At 30.7% G+C, this 16,228-nt stretch overlaps 2 protein-coding genes across 4 annotated transcripts; both read left to right on the top strand.

Annotated features, from left to right (window-relative positions):
- Positions 1-2,408: 2,408 nt before the first annotated feature.
- Positions 2,409-6,894, top strand: LOC123205109 (eukaryotic translation initiation factor 2 subunit beta-like). 3 transcript variants are annotated; one of them, XM_044621926.1, is made up of 10 exons: positions 2,409-2,568; positions 2,823-2,881; positions 3,154-3,265; positions 3,358-3,413; positions 3,507-3,558; positions 3,650-3,741; positions 4,185-4,330; positions 4,502-4,644; positions 4,752-4,837; positions 6,522-6,894. In XM_044621926.1, exons 2-10 carry the CDS (start codon positions 2,837-2,839, stop codon positions 6,597-6,599), a joined length of 810 nt encoding a protein of 269 aa, XP_044477861.1. In that variant the 5' UTR covers positions 2,409-2,568; positions 2,823-2,836; the 3' UTR covers positions 6,600-6,894. The 3 variants fall into 3 exon arrangements, with proteins under 3 accessions (XP_044477861.1, XP_044477862.1, XP_044477864.1); XM_044621927.1 differs by lacking the exon at positions 2,409-2,568 and adding an exon at positions 2,666-2,692; XM_044621929.1 differs by lacking the exon at positions 2,409-2,568 and adding an exon at positions 2,711-2,730.
- Positions 6,895-14,166: 7,272 nt separating this feature from the next.
- Positions 14,167-15,810, top strand: LOC123205000 (crocetin glucosyltransferase, chloroplastic-like). Its single transcript, XM_044621792.1, has one exon. The coding sequence runs from the start codon at positions 14,266-14,268 to the stop codon at positions 15,661-15,663; it is 1,398 nt and encodes a 465-aa protein (XP_044477727.1). The 5' UTR covers positions 14,167-14,265; the 3' UTR covers positions 15,664-15,810.
- Positions 15,811-16,228: the final 418 nt, after the last annotated feature.

The raw sequence follows: 16,228 nt of genomic DNA on the forward strand, positions 1-16,228 counted from the left end.
TATAAGGAAGTCTGAAATATCAAGATTCACTGAATTGACAAGATTTGAATTATCAACACAATTTGATTCTATCTTCTTTTCATTATTTTTTATGAATATTTGATATAGATCCACCAAATATTTGACGTATAACAAGTATGCGACCAATGGCTTTTAAAACCAAGTCTATAAGATTTGCTTTTATAATTTTGTTGTTTACACTACATCATTTTTCCTTTGTCCTGTTTTGTTTCATCTTTAATTCATTTATAATGGTAAAATTTTCTATTATAACTACCTTTGAATTGAAACTTATTTTGTGTAAGAAGTCGTCTATGCCCATGAAAACCACTACTATTTGTTGCGTTCATTTCAGGGTATGACATTGTACCAATGGGGTGAGTTTGATAGTTTTTTAATAACAATTCATTGTTTTGCTTAGCTACCAGCAAACAAGATATTAATTCAAAATATTTTTTGAAGTTTCTTTTCTTATATTGCTATTGTTGGAGCATATTTGAGAGATGAAAAATGAAGAAAGTTTTTTCTAACTATTTTTCTTTGATTATTTTTTTTCCATATACTCTCATTTAGGAAACTATTCTAAATAAGACAGAATTATATTCACTTACAAATTGAGCATCTTGTCAGCATAAGTGAGTCTATTCATATTGGGTCATTAACTGTGTTTTTGACCTTTGATGTTCAAATCTTTCTTAAAGATTTCTCCATAATTTTAGTGAATCCATTATACTTGGCTTGCAATTATTCGTGGATGTGATGTTAAAGGAAAATAATAGCCTTGGATCTATCATGTTAGGACGCTTCATTTTTTTCTTTAATTACTTCTCCAAGGTTCATGGATTCCAAATAGAGAACCATATTGAAAGCCCATTCAATATAGTTTTCTCCATCCAATTGTAGAGCAACGTATTAAAGTTTTACAAGTTTTGATATTTCCACCAACTACTGGTTGATAAAAGTAACAAAAATCAGTTATATGGTTAAGAAAAATTGTGTCAAAAGTTCAGGTTCCTATTTGTCTATATTTACAAAATTTCTGATTGGTTTATTAACATTTAGAACAGTAAGTTTTAAATTATAGTATTTAAAATCTTAGTTATGATTATATTTAGGACTTTGGGTCTATATTTTTTTATAATTTTCAAACTTCAGATTGTAGGTGGGGTACAATTATATTATACATTTACAAATATGAAACAATTATAAAAATAACATAACCATAGTTTGATTTTTGCACATGTAAGCATAAATATAATGAAAAACTTAGACAAAATAATAATAATAATATTTGAAACATCTATAGTTTATATTTTACAAACATGACAACATCATAATTGATATATTTATATTTATAACACACAAGACAATGATATAATTGAAAGGTCACTAGTATTAAAATATATCTAGACAGTTGGTACTGATAAAATGTTATAAATGTTGACCAATAACTTAAGATTAAAAGAGAAATAGGAACTGTCAAAACAGAAAGACGATAAACTGAAGAGAGTGTGCTGAGCTTTCTATTAAAATGAGAGAATAGTATGTCTTGATGTCTTTCCAAGCTAGTAATTGCCTTGTCTTAATGTCATAAAAAACATTAAATCCTCTCCTTCAAACTTTCCATTCGTACCCAAAAACTTTAACACTATCTCATCTTCATTTATTAATTTCATATGTGGAAGCACACTCTATATATATATATAAACTGAAAAAACCAATTATTAAAAAGCATTTTTGTCTTCGGTCAATCCTACCGTTACAGGTAAAACATCTTGCATACAAAATTGAGTTAATGGTAGAAAAATTGACTTTTCAAGCCTGAGAGTGGAAAAAGTGTTGTCAAGACTCATGGGAAATTGTGATTCTTTCTTTCTTGCATTGGAAGCAATTAAAGTAAAATATGAGAATTAAAACATCATTCAAGATAAAAGAATTTGTTGATTGAAATTTCTTCGAAAACCCAAATATTTGTGCTTTCGAAGCACCTCTCACAATTAAAGTAAGAAAAAAAAAAATTCTATAATGACATTAAAATATAAACAAATATATTTTCTATTTTATTATTTCAACCCTTTTTCTAATTAAAAAATTAAAATCCTATCCCTAATTTTGACAAGTTTTAAATTTATATTTGTATCAATTATAATTAAAATTAGTATTAGAATCATACCAATCAAAATTACACCATCTTAGTGCAACTCCAATTAAAATGACATCACTCATGATGAATCAATCTCGATGAATTGAACTATTCCAATGTAATTTCAATTTAATTTCACACCTACTAATACAATTCTGGTTAGAATCGCAAAGTCCTAACCCATCAAATCTAAGTCCTAAAACAGGATAAACCAAATTTTGTTAGGGTAATACAATCAATAATCGGCCCAATCATCCGTTCCTTACATAGAAATCAGGTCCATTTCAGAGTCTATAAAAGGCGAGGGCAGCAGAAGCTTAACCCATTAAACTCAGACAACAAAGCAGCCGAACCCTCTTCCTTTTGCTATTGTGGAAGCAGTAAAACCAAATTCGCTTATCGCGTAACTCTCTCAGATTCTAATTGTAAGATTGTTCATCTTCTGTTCTTTTTATATTTTTATTCTTCGAGTTCTGTTTTGCTTGTTTAGGACTTCTCTGAGAATCTTCTTTTCTTTTTTAGATGAGGGGTAGTATTGAATCTCGTGGGGTTTGTTTTAATTTTTCGATCTTGAATTAATTTTTTGGGTTTTGTTCTCAACTTTAACCTTTTTTTATTGTTGATCACTTGGTTTAGGGTTTGTGCTTTGTGGGTTTTATTTATTTAGTTGATCTTTCAGGTTTTGTAGTGGTAATGGCGGACGAAAATCAGAATGATATGAAGGACGAGGTGGCAGAAGTAAGTTTTTTTCTTTGGGTACTTTATTTGATTTTGGTACTTGCATGATTGAAAGATTTGGCAATTTGCTGAAGTTGGGCAGAAAGCTTAATCTTTCAGGGTTTTTATTTTTATTTCATGGGTTGAATTTGTGTTTTGTGTATGGCTTGGGTTTCTTTAGTTGCATGAATTTACTGGATCTGATTATTTAGTTTTTTGGACTATATTAGCAGAGTAGATTAACTTGATTTGCTTTGTTGGCTTATTTTATTTAGTGAATTTCTTTGTTGCAGCTTGCCCCTTTCGATCCTGCTAAAAAGAAGAAGAAAAAGAAGAAGGCTGTAATTGAGGATTCTGCAGAAGATTCTGTGGATGATTTGGCTGAGACAACTGAAGCACTGTCTGGTACTTGAGTTAGGATGACTACTTTTTGGATGAATGATATGGATTCTATTAATTTTTCTTGATTGGAGACTTCATGTTTTTTTTTCTTACAGTCTCTGAAGGGATTGAGAGTACTTTTGCTGGCTTGAAAAAGAAGAAGAAGAAACAAGTAAGTTGGAAGGCATTTAAAGTAGATGGTGTTTTATGTGTAAATATTACATATTTTAATCAATATTTGTTAACATTTCGTGACAAAACATAGGTCGAAACCAATATATTGGATGAGGAGAGTGGGGATGCAGGAGATTTTGATGGTAATATTTTGAATCTAAAAAATGGAGGTTTTATTTTACGTTATTTAATTTATAATAGAATTTTAAGAAATTTATCTTGTTGCCCATGCAGATCATGTGGGGGAGGAGGAAGAAGGAGATGGAGCTGTAACTCAACAACGTTATCCTTGGGAAGGAAGTGATCGTGATTATGAATATGAGGAGGTATAATACGTTTTTTATTATATTCTATGTCTATTTCAGTGCTACTTGGTCAGTGCGTTGATATGTAGCCTTGTATTTTAATTGTTTTAGTTTTCAAGTTACAGTCAATTTAAAAGGCTTTGATGGACATTATATCTAGTGGAAAATGATGAAGCTCAATATTATGTGTTAATACCTATGTTACACTCAACCTAATAGGATCTGTTGAAATTTTCAATGTACCATAATGTGTGTGCATGATTGTGTGTGGTGAATTTGTTTCTAAGAAGTTAAAATTATCCTCCAAACATATAGCTTCATTGAATATGTATTTTATATGTATTCAATATGTATTTTTACATCCTCTTCTTGCCATGACACTGGCATGTACTGTACAAAGTGTTTATTCTCTTCTAAGGTGATGGCATTTTTCTTCTTGTTGCTTATGTCCTTGGTATCTGCAGCTTCTTGGTAGGGTCTTTAACATTCTCCGAGAGAACAATCCTGAACTTGCAGGAGATAGGCGTAGAACTGTTATGAGACCTCCTCAAGTTCTTCGTGAAGGAACAAAGAAAACTGTTTTTGTGAATTTCATGGACCTCTGCAAGACGTATGTTCTTATACTTTGCCAATGATCATTTGCTTCATTTTCTTTTGGCATGCTGATATTTAGTGATCTTGTTGTTGGGAATGTTGCCTGTTTTTTCTGTTGTTTCTAACAAGCTACATAATTTCCTACTAATTATCTCTTTGCTTTTGTCCTCTATTGGGAAAAATATAGCATGCATCGGCAGCCAGACCATGTAATGGCATTCTTGCTTGCTGAACTGGGTACAAGTGGATCACTTGATGGACAACAAAGATTGGTTGTGAAAGGGAGATTTGCTCCCAAGAATTTTGAAGGGATACTTCGTCGCTATGTCAGTAAGTATCTTGTCCATGTATTTTTTTCCCTTAAATATGAACATGCAACTGGGAATTGTTTCTTTCAGTTATTCAATTAAATATTGATATCTTCTCAACATTTTCAGATGAATATGTTATTTGCCTTGGTTGCAAAAGTCCTGACACAATACTTTCAAAGGAGAATCGCCTCTTTTTCCTAAGATGTGAGAAGGTGAAAAATCTATACGCCCTCATATTAATAATTTTTTATGCTTCTGCTCATTCTTTTTCCGTCTTGACAATGTTTAACTAGTGATGTGGTCTTGATTGTCTCATTAAATTGTTATGGTATTATCACACTCTGAATTATGTTATTAATGGTCATTGGCTATAACAAATAAAATAACATGTCTTACAGATGTCACTGTATTAACTGTATTTTTATTTGCCATAATAAATATTTTTCTGAATGATATATTTGCCAAATCTTCACACCAAGGTGGCCTATGATGATTTTAGATTTTGCCTACATGGTCATATTGTTGTTAATGATTCAGATGAAACATTTATTGTGGCCTATTCGAACAATGTTTATGTATTACAAAATAAGCTTATCTGATATTGAGACAAAAATAATGTAATCTATATTGGCATATTGTCTTGTAGTTTGTTTCTAATTTTCATATTTCTCACCAAGGTTTCTTCTAAGGAGGCTATGCTATTATGATTTGAAAATTGCTAACTACATTGTCAGATAGTTGTAGCAAAGACAGAGAGATGTGGTTTCTGATTGCTCCTTACAAAATTGCTATTTTGAATTCAGAATGGATATTGTTTGGTGAGGGTTAGGATGTCTGAATTTTATTTTTTGATTTTAAATTTCAACTCCGGTTGCAAACATTTATATACTCCTTTCCACTGGTCGAGAGAAGCTATAAGGAAGATTGTTCAGTAAATGGTGTCAAAATTTAAGTCATATAATTTAGTTGCAATATCTTCACCCAAACACAAATTCCTAAACTTTTACAAAACGTTTGTTTAAATATATTTTTTATTATAGCCTTTGTGGTGGGGTCTGAAAAATATTATGTTACTGCCAAGTGTACTATTGAGTGGCCTATGATGTAAGAATTGCCTACATTGTCAGATGTCTTACCAATGAATGACAAATCAAAGTGTTGCTGAGGCTTCTGTGCGGCAGTTTTCAGATTTTGGAAAATTATATGACAAAATGTTGTTAGAATTCTTTTTCTCTTCTCAACAATTACAGTGGAAATTGTCAGGAAAATATCGTTGATAAAATTCTTTCTGCTTCATGTTCTTTTGTTTTCTTGGTGTTGAAGACTAGAATTATTGACAGATCTTCTATTTTCTGGCCAATGATATAAGAATTGCCTACATTGTCAGATTGTCTAATAGTGACTGATAATGAACAAGTCCTGAGGCCTATTTATGAGTTTTTCTGTTTTCGGTAAATTACACAGGAAATTGTGATGAAAATAATGTCGATAAAATTCATTCTCTTCAAGCTTTTTTTTGGTTTTCTTGATGTTAAAAACTAGAATTACAACACCGTCCAACCTTCAATTGTTGGCCTGGCATATGATGTAAGAATTTCCATTTCAGATTATCTTACCATTGTCTAATAAATGATGTAGTCCTGGGGCCTTTATTTTCCTTTTTTTGTTTGTTTAATTACAGTGAAAATGTTTAGGTAAATGCTTTTTATTTATTTTTCTTCAGGCTCATTTTTTGCTTAATCTAGAATTGGATGCATCATTGTCTCTCTTCATTTGGAATTAACCTTAAATACCTCTTGTAAACATGCTACTTAAAATATTATATCTATCAGTTGCAGAAATTCTTTTAAACCATTATCTATAAACAGGATTAATCTTTGTATTTCCTTCTTGCAGTGTGGGTCTGGTCGGTCAGTTGCTCCAATCAAAGCTGGTTTTGTTGCTCGTGTTGGCCGAAGGAACACCGGTACCTGAGCTTTTTAGGCAATGTTCCGCCTCACCTGTCAATGCATCATAAGTATGCTGCATGGAGTTTTCTGTTTATTTACTAAGTTGTACTTTTTTGTCATGGCTCTATAGACAAGTTATTTCTGTGCAGTCATTCCAAAATGAGCTAATAATGCATTAAGTTAGAAGCCTACGGTTCTCTTTTTCTTTTTCTTTTTTTGGGTTAATGGCTTTCCAATTTTGGTGGGTTTTTTTAGGTCACATGACGTTGCTAGGTGAAAAATTAAGGAAAAGATTGAATCTTACTATATATTTTGTCACATGATAAATTATGTTTTTATATTTTTTAATTTTTACCAGCAAAATGATAAATTATGTTATTCAGGGTTAATATTAATCTAGCAAATATGTGATGAACATTGATTAATTTTGCCCCATTTTTAAGGCAGCTCAATCCTAATATTAATGAAGGGTCATTTAATCTTAACAATGTTCATACGGGTTTGGTAAAAAGTACTTGTATTTGGCATAAGGTTCAATTTTGTTACAAGCATTTGATGAACTGCCGAAAGTATTTGCATTTGGAGCAAGATTCAATTTTGCAAAGGTATAATTCAAGATCCCTTTGAACCTTTATGCCGAAATCTTTGTTCACATACCATAGGTTGAAGTCTCTTCAATTGTCATATGAGAAACACATCCCACAATTTGTATGATAGTAACAAAACAGGGTACGATGCTACAAAACAAAGAAAAACAAGCGCAAAAATATAGGAAAAATTATGTATATGAAAAATAACAATGTTCAAGTTCTAACTAAAATGGAGGAAGGTTGTATGTAACACAATGAGATAACACAACTATCCATTTTTGTAATTAAATCAGATCAGGTTAATTATAGAAGAAATCCAATAAATAAGACCCAAAAAAAATCATATATTCATACATGATCAAATATAATAAATATAAATAAAAATAATATAAAATAAAAGATATGGTCTTTATCCGATAAATCAAAACAATTTCCTGTCAAAATAATGTCATATCAAAAGACAATGATTAAAACAAAAGTAATGTGATGTGTATCTATTTTTAGTATATAATTTATGTAAACAGATAAAATATCATTATGTGATTAAATATTATTTTATTTTTAATTTAAAATTATCTAATTATACGATAACAAATCATCTTTGTATATGAATTATATATTAAAAATAAATACACATAATTTTATTATTATAATAATTCCATAAGTATTAAAATAATATCATATAAGAAAGATAATCATATAATGATCACATGATTAAGATTCTTATTTCAAAAATAGGCCAAATGACTTATTCCCACCAAAGGTAAGGTGTAATTCCAAACTCTCATTCACAAGATTTCAAAAATTCAAATATCTATTATTCTATTAAAATTTCCTGTTAAAGTTAAGGACAAAACCGTTATTTAGTAAAAAATTAAAAAAAAATAAAATTTGATGTCATTTCTCCCTCTTAATTTAAAAAATAACTATTTTCTCTATCCAAAATTTGGAAAGTTGTATTTTTTTTTTAGAGTTTGATTTTTTTCAAATCCGACGATCACTCTGGAAAGGCCGTCAGTCGACTTTCCCACCACCTCTTTCTCGAGTGGTTTCTTAATATAGAACCATTGAAAATCTTATCAAAATGATCAAACAACGTTGCACAAATATGAATGAATGCCATATGGCAACCATGCCAGCCACAAAGCACATACATATGAATGCCATTTGGTAGACCCTCATGAGCTTCTCAACAGCCACCTCGGTAGCCAGTTGGTAGCCCACCTAAGATGCAAGAAAGTCGTATGGTATATGGTGGAGCCTAAGTAGCCACATAGGTTGTATACAGGTGATCCATGCAGACTAGTTCTGGGCCAACTGGACTGAAACCGACCTAAACCAAAACTAAAATCAGATTCTAACGATTCAATTTTTGTTTTTCTACTTTTAAATTATTGAATTATCAATTCATGACCGGTTCAAAAACTGACGGTTCAAAGATTCATGAATTGGGATCATTAAAATTTTTTTAAATTTTTTATTTTTTAAATTTAAAAAAGGGACCAACACTCCCCTACAAATTTTTAAATTTGCGGGGACCTGCAAATGTTTAAATTGCAGAGGACCATTGGTCACCTACAAATGTTCCTACAAATATCCGTTAGGCCCTTTTTTTTATATAATTTTTTTTAATTTCCTTTATAAATATGCGCTCAATCTTTCAATTTTTTTATTTATTTTTATTCTCTCAATTTTCAATACTTTCTCAATCTTTCAATCAAATTTAATTAAATTCTCCCTTTATTTTTTATCAATTCCAATTTTAATTTCTATAATTTAATTATTATTATCTTTCTATTATACAATTTCATAATTAATTATAAAATTTATCTCTATAATTAATTTATTTATTATTTTTTTCTCATTATCTTTCATAATTAATTATATAATTTATTTAATTTATTATAAAAAAATAGCAAGTACTGAAAATTCTTCAGGTAATAAGAGATTTGATCAATACTCATATACATCAAATATGAATAAAATTAAATTTGTAGAAAATTTTTCAATACAAGAAAGTGAAAATCGATATGTAGAGGTGGAACAACAACAACAACAACAACAAGTGGAGGTGGAGCAACAACTCTAAAAAAATTTTACTTTTAATATTTTCAAGATTCATTTCAAGAAAATACAAAAAGAATATAGTAATTTTGAAATTGCCTAAAGTTATTGTAAACAAACTTATTAATTTAAGCAAGGAGGTGGATATGAGACATTCAAAAGACATTTAGAGTTGAAGTATCAAGAGAAAATTGGACAAAATAGAGGTTAAACACAAATAAATGGGTACAGTTTTCCACATAAATCTCTATTTATTTATAGTGATAATAAAAGTAAAGAAGAACTAGCAAAAATGATAGTAATAAATCACTTAGAGTTTAGTTTTAGAGAAAATTTAGATTTTAATAATTATTTTAAAACTGTATTAAATCTTACACATAAAACTATTCGAAGAAATACATTAAAAAGATCATTATTAAGTTTATGTAAAAAAAAATGAATTCAATTATTTTCAAATTTAGATAAACGTGTGTCTATATATAATGATATTTAGAGTGACCATTGACAAGTTCACTCTTATATGGGCATAACTTGTCATTGAATAGATAATAAATTTCAATTACAAAAAAGAATTTTAGCATTTAGAGTGTTTAATGATTGACATATGACCAATAATATTTGAAGAATAATTAAAAAAATATTAGAAGAATATAAATTAGTTTTTCAAAATTTTTCAATTTCATTTGATAATACAGCTACAAATACCGCCTCAATTACTGATTTAATAAAAATTTGCAAACCCAATTTAGGTGGTAGATTTTTTTATATTAAATATGCATGTCATGTGTTAAATTTATGTGTACAAGATAGTTTATAATATCTTAATAATTATATTATTCCAATAAAAATAACAATTTCATTTTTATAAATACATCTCCAAACAATGAAAGAATGAGATAAATTTTATAAAATACATAATAGAAGATCAAAAAGATATTGGAATTTAACATATAAATTACTGGATGAGTCTTTGATTATAGGGAATCATTGTGTACATTTATTTCATAAAATATGTCATAAGTTATATTATATCTCCAACATTGGGATATTTGTAAAACAATTTTAGACGTTTTAAAAAATTTTAATAATACAATTTATATTTTGAGTAGAGTTTGTTATCTCACTTCTTATTTATTTTTAAATGAAGCCCTTAATATTATTGGGGTTTTACAAGACGTCGAACAAGATGTTATTTTAAAAGAAGCTATTTTTTTTGATGAAAACAAAATGGTTAAATTACTATAAAAAAATTCCAAAAATTTTTCTTGTTGCTTGATATTTTTGACTTAGGTTTAAATTAGATGATATTACAGAATATTTAATATTATATTATGAATGCATGCAATTAGATTATGAAAATGAAGTTAATATTTCATTAATTATAACTACCATTTTGAATTTAATTAAAAAATTTATACTGAATATTCATTAGTTTATAGTAATCAAGGTTGTTCTTCTTTCTCTCTACCACCTATTGCTCTATCACCAACCCAAAATATTAGTTAGGGTGATCGTATTATGATGTAATGGAGCAAAAGACCAAGAGGAGCATCAGACTCCACCTCGGAGCTTGATATTTATCTAACCACTACTTTTGAGTTTGATGACAGCAATATAGATAAAAACTTCTAGTTCTAAAATGGCGGAGTCGACATATATCAACATTTCCAACATTAGCAGCTTTTGGTAAATAAGTCTTAGCAGTACCGACATCAACTGTCGTAGTGGAACAAACTTTTAGTCAAGGGAGCAATATATTATACGAGAGGCGATCAAGTTTGGCTCCGAATCTATTGAAGTTCACGTATGTGTGGATGATTTGACAAGAGTCAAATTATGCCAACAAGATATAAAAGTGGACTTTAGTGAAGAACCCCTTGATTTAACCATGAATAGTTTGATGACGAGAACTAGTAGTTAAAATACCAGAGGTGAATGATAAGGTAAGAGGATACCACTAGCTATTGAATATGCAAGGATAAAATAACTACGTAGGTTTTGATTAGGATACGTAAAAAGCTTAATTAAAAAATAAATTAGGGTCATAAATCAGAACTTATGGTTCAATGTCAATTTTGAATCGAGGCCATGAACCGGAATTGTCAGTTCTGAATCGTCTTATAACGGTTTCAATTCAAGATTCCTTTTTTTTTTAAAACGTGAACCGACGGCTCATGAACCATAACCAGGTTTAATGCAGACACGTGACAAGCCGGAAAACTAGATAATTGTTTTTAGAGTTCGATCAAATGTTGAAATTAAAAGTTGGATAATTCACTCTAATCAATAGTCGAACTGGTAAACTATTTAAATAATTATTAAAAATAATATTTTATATATTTTTATATAATTAGTAATTAAATATATAATCTAAAAAGTAATACTATTTATATCAATTTTGAGTACATAATTATACACAATTATATGTATCATTATATAATTAAATATTACTTTATACTTAATTCAGAATCACCTAATTATATATTGACACATATAAATATGTATATATTTATATACTAAATATTGATACACATAATTTTATTGTAATCTAAATTATTTTAATATAAAAATAAACTTAGTCTTCATGTTGGATGACCTCTGTTCAAGTCCTAAGAATAATTTATTAAATAAAATATAAAAGATCGGTTAAATATAAATAAAATAATAAAATTATACATACCCACTTAATAAATGGACTTAAGAGAAAAATAAAGGTAAATTTTCCTACGAGTTTCTGGGGATAATGCCTCCCTGCAAGTATGAAAAAAATGATAGTTTATATTTGAAAATTGCACATTAATGTGCCAAAAATTCAGTACTAAAGGGACAAAATATAAGTAACTGAATAACATAATAACAGAAAGGCCAAAGGACTATTTCCAACCCAAGGTATGTTGCAGCCTCAGGTTTCCCCCTTATAATTTTAAAAATACCAAATATCCACCTATGATCAGTTAAATTTAACGGAACTCTAACCTCTTAAAATTTTATCTCTTTTTCTCCCCATAACCTCTAAAAACTAATCATTTTCCCCTAGGCCAACTTTTGAAAAATAGCATTCCCCCTTTAGGGTTTTGTTTTCAATCCCCGACGCCAAATCTGACTCCATCGTCGACGACGAAGCCTTCTCGACGCACTACCATGCTCTGACGACCTCTCTTCTCTCCTCTGGAACGTCGATCGGCCCAGATCTGACGTCATCTTTGCTAGATCTATTGAAGAGTTTTGTCGGGAGACGAAGCTCTTCGTCTTCCCAAACGAAGAAGACAACCTCATCTTTGTCTAGGAAGACGACGTCTGTCTTCCTAGACGGAGACAAGGTCCTCATCTTCATCTGGGAAGACAAAGAGCTTCGTCTCCCAACGAAGTTCTTCAACAGATCTAGCCAAGACGACGTCAAATCTGGGTCGATCGACATTCCAGAGGAGAGAAGAGAAGCCGTCGAAGCATGGTGGTGTGTCGGAAAGGCTTTGTTGTCGGCAATGGCGTCGATTTGGCGTCGGAGATTGAAAACTAAACCCTAAGAGGGGGAATGCTATTTTTTAAAACTTGACTTAGAGGGAAATGATTAGTTTTTAGGGGTTAGGGGGGAAAAGAGGATTTAATTTTAATTTATTTTTAATATTATAGATAACATAACGATTTTACCTTTGAATCTATTTTTTTTAACAACTTATAGGTAGATAAATGAGCTTTTCAAAATTAACAAGTGGAAATGTGTAGAAAAAGTATATCTTGGGTGGGAAATAGTCCCTTGGCCTAATAGGAAAATAATGAACAGAAAAATAATCAAAGATAATTGCGATTGGTTATAGACTTGTCGGAAACTTTATTACCAAGTCAACTCTTAAAAAGAGTTATTGACTTGGTCTTGTCTTTCCCCTAGATCATTTTGAGGTGAAAGTCCTTGCACATGGGTTTTTCACTTGATCACAACTACCATCATACTTAAAAAAAAAAAATAAAAAAAAAAATACATTTTTCCTCTCATACTTAATAATTAATGTATTAAAAATATATATATTTTCTCTGGCTCTCAAAAAAGACATTATATAGACTGGATTAATTAGATCAATTATCTTAAAATTAAAATAATATATTCAGATGTTATTTTTTATTGAAAATAAGTTTTAAATTTTTTTTTTTTTTAAATAAAGCTATCTTTAGGGGGAGACTTCCTTAGAAGGGAAGTTTAGTTTATATCTTAATTTTTTTAACTTTATGCTTTAACCCCAAAACATGATTTTTAACCTTAAAAACTACTAATTTTGAACTTCAGTTGAAACACCCAAATCTCCCAGTACTTCACCAAGTACTTCTACATCATGTAGTAGTTTTCAGAGATTAACTAAAACACTCATGTTTCCAAAAAAAGAAAAAAAGAAAAACTAGAGAATTATAGAAGAAGAAAGGGGTGATGAAACTACCTTGCCACCACATGTACTCCAGAAGATAAAAGTATTAAACTTGAATACGTTTTCGAATAATAGACATCTCTTGTCAGATCAATACAGATTGAGTGTTGTGCTTTACCATTTCAAGGATATAAATTAATTAAAATATACAAAAGAAACCCAATATCATCAACGAGCCATCTCATAAGTCTGTTTATTAAGAATTGTTATGTGTCGTAAGTTAATTGTTATGCGTCGTAAGTTGAAACTTACAAATCCAAAATTTCACCTGCAATGGAAAATAAATTTTACTGTTTCAACTCTTGAACATTACCAACAACCAGTCAGGCCTTTAAAATCTTATTCCATATTTAAAACGTTTGATTGTAGAAAAAATCAAATTTTGTATCAGGGAATCATTTGAAGAATAACGTCATCAAATAAGTCAGAACCTGTCCTTTAATCGTCACCCCAAACGTAACAATTGTGGACCTTTATTGGAGAGGCGTGGATTATATAACAAATGGTATAAAAATCTCCTTTGATCTTTCTATTATATAAAGCCATTGCCACCCTCATCATCGTCACTGTAATCCAGAAAACAAAATTATATACACATTAAGACTACTCGAAAGCTTTCACCATGGTTCAACCACACTTCCTCCTCGTCACATTTCCTGCACAGGGTCACATAAACCCTTGCCTTCAATTGGCCAAGCGACTTATAAGCATTGGTGTGCGTGTGACCTTTTCCACGAGCGACTATGCCATCCGCCAGATGAAAAAAAATTCCACAACTCATGCTCAAGGGTTGTCATTTGCTGCCTTTTCTGATGGCTATGAAAATGGATATACATCAAAGGATGACATCAATCACTACATGGCTGAGCTTGAGCGTCTCGGCTCCATCACTCTAAGTGACATCATTGCCTCCAGCACCAAAGAAGGTAATGGATTCACGTGCATAGTTTATTCTATACTCATCCCTTGGGTAGCAAAAGTGGGCAAAGCTCATAACATCCCAACTACACTTTTTTGGAATCAAACTGCCACCATGTTCGGTATCTATTATTATTACTTCAAGGGTTATGGTGATATCATACGGAATAACATGGAAGATCCCTCTTTTTCGATATCATTACCGGGATTGCCAGAGCTCGGTAGCCGAGACCTTCCTTCGTTTTTTATTCCATCAAATCAATATGCTTTTGCGCTTCCAGCATTTAAAGAGCAGTTAGATATCCTTGATGAAGAAACCGACCCAAAAATACTTGTTAACACGTACGATAAATTAGAGTCTGAGGTCTTAAAAGCAATTCATGAGTATAATATAGTTGGAATTGGACCGTTGATTCCATCTGCATTTTTGGATGGCAAAGATCCATCTGATACTTCCTTTGGAGGTGATTTGTTCAGGGGTTATCCTAATGAATATATGGAATGGCTCAACGCACAGCCGAAATCATCAGTTATCTACGTTTCGTTTGGAAGTCTTTCTGTGTTGTCAAAGCCACAAATGGAAGAACTTGCACGGGGTTTGATAGATACTGGCCGCCCATTCTTGTGGGTAATAAGAGCAAAAGAAGGTGGAGAAGAGGAAAAAGAAGAAGATAACTTGAGTTGTAAAGAAGAACTGGAAAAGCAAGGGAAGATAGTGCCCTGGTGTACACAAGTAGAGGTTTTGTCTCATCCTTCAGTGGGATGTTTTGTCACACACTGCGGGTGGAATTCAACCTTTGAAAGTTTATGTTTTGGGGTGCCAACCGTGACTTTTCCACAGTGGACAGATCAAGCCACAAATGCAAAGCTCGTGGAAGATGTGTGGAAGACAGGAGTAAGAGTGAAATTTAACGAAGAAGGGATTGTTGAAGGACATGAGATTAAGAGGTGCTTAGAAATAGTATTGGGAGGTGAAGAAAAAGGAAAAGAATTGAGAAGGAATGCCAAGAAATGGAAAGACTTGGCAAGAGAAGCTGTCAAGGAGGGTGGCTCTTCGAACAAGAATCTTCACAACTTTGTGGATGAGACTGGTAGAGATTAAGAATTAGGTCACATCTATTGTTTATTGAATTATTGATTCCTGTTCGGTCTCTCTTTTGTCCTTTTGTTTTATCGTTTACTAGATATGATGTGAAAGTATAACCACTGGTCTTATTTTGATTCAATAAATAGGGAAATTATCAAAAAAGGCCAAAATACCCTCTCACTAAGTAAAAATGTCCAAAATCACTATTTTTAAGCAAAAATACCCAAATTCACTATTCTTAAGCAACAATGCCCATGACTTTTTCTAAAATGCTAAAATTACCCTTCCCTTCATTTATATAAACCTCCTCACTCACTAGAAGGGGTTAAATAAAATTTTATTAAAATTAGGGGGTATTGCGATATTAAACATTATAAGAGCATTATAAATTTCTCAATGAAATTTTTGGAATAGATAATTGAGGGGTCAAACGAAATGTTATTAAAATTTGGGGGGCATTTTGATATATCGACTCGTATTTTTTTAGATTTTCGAAAAATTTTTCGATTGTTGCTATTCTAAGGTTTTTCAACTTTTAGAATTCGAATTTCAGTTCCATTTTTTCGAATTTCAACGTTTT

The sequence above is a fragment of the Mangifera indica genome, unplaced genomic scaffold (genome assembly GCF_011075055.1).
Source record: "Mangifera indica cultivar Alphonso unplaced genomic scaffold, CATAS_Mindica_2.1 Un_0001, whole genome shotgun sequence".
In the NCBI taxonomy this organism is placed as follows: Eukaryota; Viridiplantae; Streptophyta; class Magnoliopsida; order Sapindales; family Anacardiaceae; genus Mangifera; species Mangifera indica.